General features: G+C 48.7%; 1 protein-coding gene across 1 annotated transcript; it reads right to left on the reverse strand.

The window, feature by feature from the left end:
* Positions 1 to 1,240: 1,240 nt before the first annotated feature.
* On the reverse strand, positions 1,241 to 5,276 carry LOC102718629 (BEL1-like homeodomain protein 7). The gene is made up of 6 exons (XM_015835626.2): positions 4,795 to 5,276; positions 4,314 to 4,377; positions 3,108 to 3,916; positions 2,631 to 3,010; positions 2,481 to 2,541; positions 1,241 to 2,381 (listed from the first exon to the last, which is right to left on the reverse strand). Exons 3-6 carry the CDS (start codon positions 3,804 to 3,806, stop codon positions 1,749 to 1,751), a joined length of 1,773 nt encoding a protein of 590 aa, XP_015691112.2. The 5' UTR covers positions 3,807 to 3,916; positions 4,314 to 4,377; positions 4,795 to 5,276; the 3' UTR covers positions 1,241 to 1,748.

Genomic DNA, 5,276 nt, shown 5'->3' on the forward strand with positions numbered 1-5,276 from the left:
AAACTGACCATTGCACTTACGCTTGATTATAAGTTTCTTGTGAATTTCTCTTAGGGCTAATTTAGATTGAAGGATTTTCATCGGGATTTTGTAGGTTTAAAATCCTACGGAAAATTTTCCTATAAGGCCACCTGAACTGTAACAAAGGAAAATGATGCCAAAGCTCCTATAAATAGGTGTCGTTTGGCCCAATTCAAATCATCCCCTATAGATGAGCGGTGGTAACTTTCGCTATAAACCACTTTTATAGAATTAATTTTGCAAATATGTAAATATTAAATAGAATTAAAATAAACAATAAAGTGAAGTAAACAACATTATGTTTTTAGAGTTTGAATAACCAAAGTACATAAAATTTAAATATAAACTAATCTAGTTGCGAAAATGCGCGGGCCAGTTCCATAGGAAAATAAACAAGCTAACCTCAAGTCTTTATTTTCTCTGAGAAGCCCATAGTTTCTTAGGGTCATTTTTCCCTTTCTTGAATGAAAAAGTCAAGCAATATATTTACAAGCGAAAAATAATTTATAAATAAAATTTTTATATACGTGTTGTTAGCGATCTAGAAACCAAGACTAGAAAATGAACTACGATGAAAAGACTCCGAGATCAACTCTAAATTTAATATAAAAAAATTTAAAATTTGATTTATAAGCATAAACAAAAACAACAAGATGAATCATCTTAGTGTTCTAAAATCCTATATAGGATTCTATAGAGCATGAGATTCTATTGTTGTGGTTTTATTTTCTGTTTCTGCGTTTTTATAATCTTGATTTCCAAAGGAGATAATACATTCCTGGGTGCTATCCGTCTCATACATCTTCTGATCTTCAGAAGTTCAGACCATGAACGTGCAGTTAAAAAAAAACATGTGTACCATTACATGACCTATACACGAAAAAAATTCGAATGTATTTTTTCTATCATTTAGCATGAATATACATAAAAAATAGAAAAAAATCATAGAAATATACATGTGTCGTGGACCAACGTGCGTTACGTGTGAGTGGTAAGCTGTTGCTGCAACTGCTCCCCCACGGTCTCGGTGTTGCATCCTCACCTCGCACACATGTATATTTTCATAATTTCTCATCTAGTAGGTAGGGTGAACGGGTTTACTAAACCTAGGACTCAAATAATAGGGTATAAATTATTTAGATAAATCTTAGCTAAAAATTTAATACACTCTTAATGTAACTTTTTAGCTAAACATAGGGCTTAAGCCCAAGTCGCCTCATGCCTAGTTCCACCCTGCTCGTGGATATATTCATGTAAAATAGGAAAAACATACATTTTACCCTTTTTTTTTCACTTATACACCACCTCCTATTTGCATTGCCTGAACTTGAAGTACAAAACATGAAACATTTTTGCCTATATTTTACAGTAAGCCCATTGAACATCTGGTCCAATCTGACCAACACATCACCATATATATGAATGATCCATCAATCAGCAATAGAGAAAACTGCAAGCTAGCAAAAATACCAATCTATCTTTACAAGCTGCAAAGCTACACCCCCTCCTCTCATATACAGTGTTTTACAGTTACACCCCTCACCCTACACTTAATTACCCAGAACACCAGTGTACGTGTATATGCATCGTGCATGCTTGTATATACTTGTATACCCCCTCGCCGTCGACGGCGCCGGCGGCCGGCCGGGCCAGGCTTCTGACGCCGTCTCGCGTTATTCCCACCCACAATCGCCGCGGCCGCTGCATCGCGCGCCGTGGTTGATTGATCACGCGACAAAATCGTGCAGCAGCTGCGACGGCCCGAACCGCTGCCGGTCGTCGGAGCCGTTCATGTACTCGAAGTCGCCGGCGCTGCCGTAGAGCAGGCTCTGCTGCTCGGGCGGCACGGGGCCGGCGTTGTTGCAGTGATGCAGGCCGAGCGTGAGGGACACGCTGCCGCCGTCGTAGCCGCCGCCGAGGTCGGCCATGTCGCCGTAGGAGACGAACCTCGCGTCGCCGCCGCCGGCGTGATGGTGCGCCTGCAGCGCGTCGTGCAGTAGGCTGGTGCTGCCGCCGGCTGAGGCGCCCGGCGGCACGTGGCGGTTCAGGTTTAGGCTGGTGGCGTACGTGCCCATGGCGCCGTCGAGGCAGCTGGACAGGCCGACGCCGTCCATGCCGCCCATCGCCGCCTCCGACTTGAACGGGTTGAGCTGGATCGCCGCGCCGTGCTTCCCCGCGGCGGCGCTCGGCGGGCTCTGGAACTCGTCGCGGTCCTCCGACGATATCGCCTCGTCCTTGCCCTTGCCGGCGTTCTCCGACGACGAGTTGGAGTCCATCTCCGCGCCGAACTCCTCCTTGTACATCTCCTCGATCATTGGCTTCCATAGCCGAACTCGCGCGTTGATGAACCAGTTCGATACCTACGTAAGAAAAAGAAGTTGTAATTCTCTTCTTGAATCAGCTAGCATGGAGAGCTCGCATCGCATGGCGTCGGGTTCATGGATCGAGCTCACTCTCACCTGACCCCTGGACAAGCCGGTCTGCCTCGCGAGCATCAGCTTCTCGGAATCTTTTGGATACCTGCAGCATCGGATCGGAGTGGAGAGTGAGATCGACCGACAAGGACGACGGCGAAGGTGGTGCGGTGCAGTAGAGGATGTGGTGCTTACGGGTGGAGGAAGTGCTCGAAGAGCCAGGCGCGGAGGACGGAGACGGCGGACTCCGGCAGGCCGCGCTGGGGCCGCCATGCGTGCTGCGGCTGCTGCATCATGCCGAACTGCTGCATGGCGCGCTGCTGCCGCAGCTGCTGGTCGATGTAGCGCAGCCGGGAGAGCCCGCCGCCCTGCGCCGACGTGTCCTGCTCGCCGAGGCTCCGCCGCACCGACTGCACCTGCGCGCCGATCGCGTCCCGCAGCGACCGGAAGTGGCGGGAGATCGTCTGCAGCGCCAGCGCCGTGTACGGCTTCGCCGCGCCGGCGCCGGCCACCGCGTCGAACGACGACATGACGATCTGCATCTGGTGGTGGTAGTGCCTGTACCTCCGATCCACCTGCCGCCAAAACGCAACAGCCTCCATTGACGACAAAGCTCTAGGTCTCACAAAGGCGATCGATCAAATCCGATCGGCGGGACGGAGAGGGCATTACCTGATCGAGCATGGCCATGAGCGCGCTGACCTTGTTCTGGAGGTCCTGCCGCTCCGACGGCGAGAGCTCGGGGGCAGAATTGCTCTCCTGCTCCTTCTGCGCGTTCGAGCCGGCCTTGTCGTCGCTCTTGTCGGAGGCGTCGCCGGAATCCTTGCCCTGGCTCTTGTCTCCCTTCCGCTTGATCGCGTCCCTGACATTGACTACGTCGTCGAGCAGCTCGCGCGCCGCCTTCAAGTACCTGCAGTTCTGCACGTAGATGCTGTTCTGCGCGCTTCTGCCCGCCATCGTCGGCGACTGGCCGCTCGGGCTGAGGAGCGAGGCAGCCGCCATGCCCGCCGGCCTGTACTGGTAGAGAGACAACGGCACCTGCGTGCCGAGGCTAAGTGACAGCCCGCCCTGGTGGCGCTGCGCCGCCGCGCCGTTCGCCATGAGCAGCTGCGTCTGCAGGCCGCCCATCTCGCCGCTGTCCGCCGGCGCTTCCCTCGTCCCGATGAACGCCGCCGGCGCCTCGTCCCCGCCGTGCCCAACGTGGCTCTGCGACACGATGGTCGCCGGGAGCGGGATCAGACCGCCGGCCGATGAGTCCGAGTAAGGGTTAGACGGCGGTGGGTAGTGTTGGAACGACATCTCGTTGCCGCCGCTGCCGACGCCGCCGGTGAGGTCTCTCTGATTGGTGGAAGTGGAGAAGAATGTGGCCATCGTCTTCAGAAGCAGAAGACGAGACAGATTGATGAATCATCACGAAGATGACGAGACAAAGTGATTATCTCTGTCATCACACAAAAATTCAGTCTTTGGCTTCAAACTGGCTGCAAAAGGGGGAAAACTGAATGTATTCAAAACTTCAGCAAATTTCAGGCAGTAAATTCAAAGTACTGTAATCTGATTTTAGGTATCAGGTTAACATCATACTACAAAACTGATGCTTTTAAACATTCATGCTCGAGTCAGATGTTCCAGAGAGAAACGCAGAAGATTTAATAGGAGTAAAACATCTCGTGCCTAGTGAACTGAGTTTGTCAGAAACGTGACGATGAGCTCAGTAGTAAACAGTAACCACAGATTCAGACAGAAAGTACAAACGAAGGTCAGAATTCCTAGTACAGGGGAAGTAATTCCAATTCGTGAAACATAAAAAAAAAACTGAATATGTTAGGAAGACGAAGTGAATCCAACATAGCTCGACTGCTTATGTCAGCTGTCTACCTTGGACAGTAGGCTTCAGATTGCTGCAGTCTCTGTAATACGATTCCCAAGGATTTCACAGTACCTGTAATTTGATGAATTAAGCATCTGATGCTAACAAAATAGCAGTCCAAACAAGTACTTACGAAATAACGAAAAGACTGAATTTATCTGCAAGTTACGCGAACAAATGCATCCAGAAATAATTGGTTTCAGAGAAACTCAGCTCGATTTCAACAGAATCTCACCTCTACTTTAGCAATTCAGAAACAAAGCTCAAGAAGAGCGACAAGAAGCAATCTTTTCAGTTGGTGCACCCACCAACCAGAAGGAGCTAACAAGAATCGGAAAGCTCAACAAGCAAGAAGGCAGAAACCAATTCCAAGAATTCATATGAACACCCAATTAAGCTAAAAAGATAATTCTTTTTGGTTTTCTCATATCAAATAGAAACTGATGCAACCAAAGAACAACGTTAGCTTGATAGGATAAGGCTATATACCTGTTCGGAAATCAACTTTCAGACCAAGCAAGAGCTAGAACAAGACAGTTCCTGGAGTATGACAGAAACCACCCAGAACGGGGACAGAGATGATCCCAAGGATTCTAAAAGGAATTTGCAACAAGAGAGAAGATTAGAATAATAAGAACTAACACTGCATCTACTCCTTTTTTTTGTTATTTTTCTCTTCTCTCTTTTGGTTTCACTCTCTAGGCTAGAGTTGTTCTAGCTCCTCACTCTTTCCTTGAGCAATAATATACGGCTTCCACCAATAAGAGGCTGCCTAACACTATCTCCCTACAAATCCTAAAGAAACCCCACCACCATTTTGTCTGTTTCCTTTCGATTATTCTTCTCTATCTCTTTCTCCTCCCTCATTTTCTCACTGAGGTTTCAACTCATGGATTCACTGGAATTTTCATCGGCTGTAGCAGTCGACCATGCAGCAGGAAATCAACGATCGAGATTAAGTGAGTGCAACT

This window comes from Oryza brachyantha, chromosome 3, assembly GCF_000231095.2.
Source record: "Oryza brachyantha chromosome 3, ObraRS2, whole genome shotgun sequence".
In the NCBI taxonomy this organism is placed as follows: Eukaryota; Viridiplantae; Streptophyta; class Magnoliopsida; order Poales; family Poaceae; genus Oryza; species Oryza brachyantha.

Coding starts and splice junctions, on each gene's coding strand:
- LOC102718629 (XM_015835626.2), bottom strand. CDS start 3,806: ATGGCCACATTCTTCTCCACTTCCACCAATCAGAGAGACCTCACCGGC. Junction 3,011..3,107: donor TCATGGCCATGCTCGATCAG/GTAATGCCCTCT, acceptor TTTTGGCGGCAG/GTGGATCGGAGGTACAGGCA. Junction 2,382..2,480: donor CCGGCTTGTCCAGGGGTCAG/GTGAGAGTGAGC, acceptor TTTCTTACGTAG/GTATCGAACTGGTTCATCAA.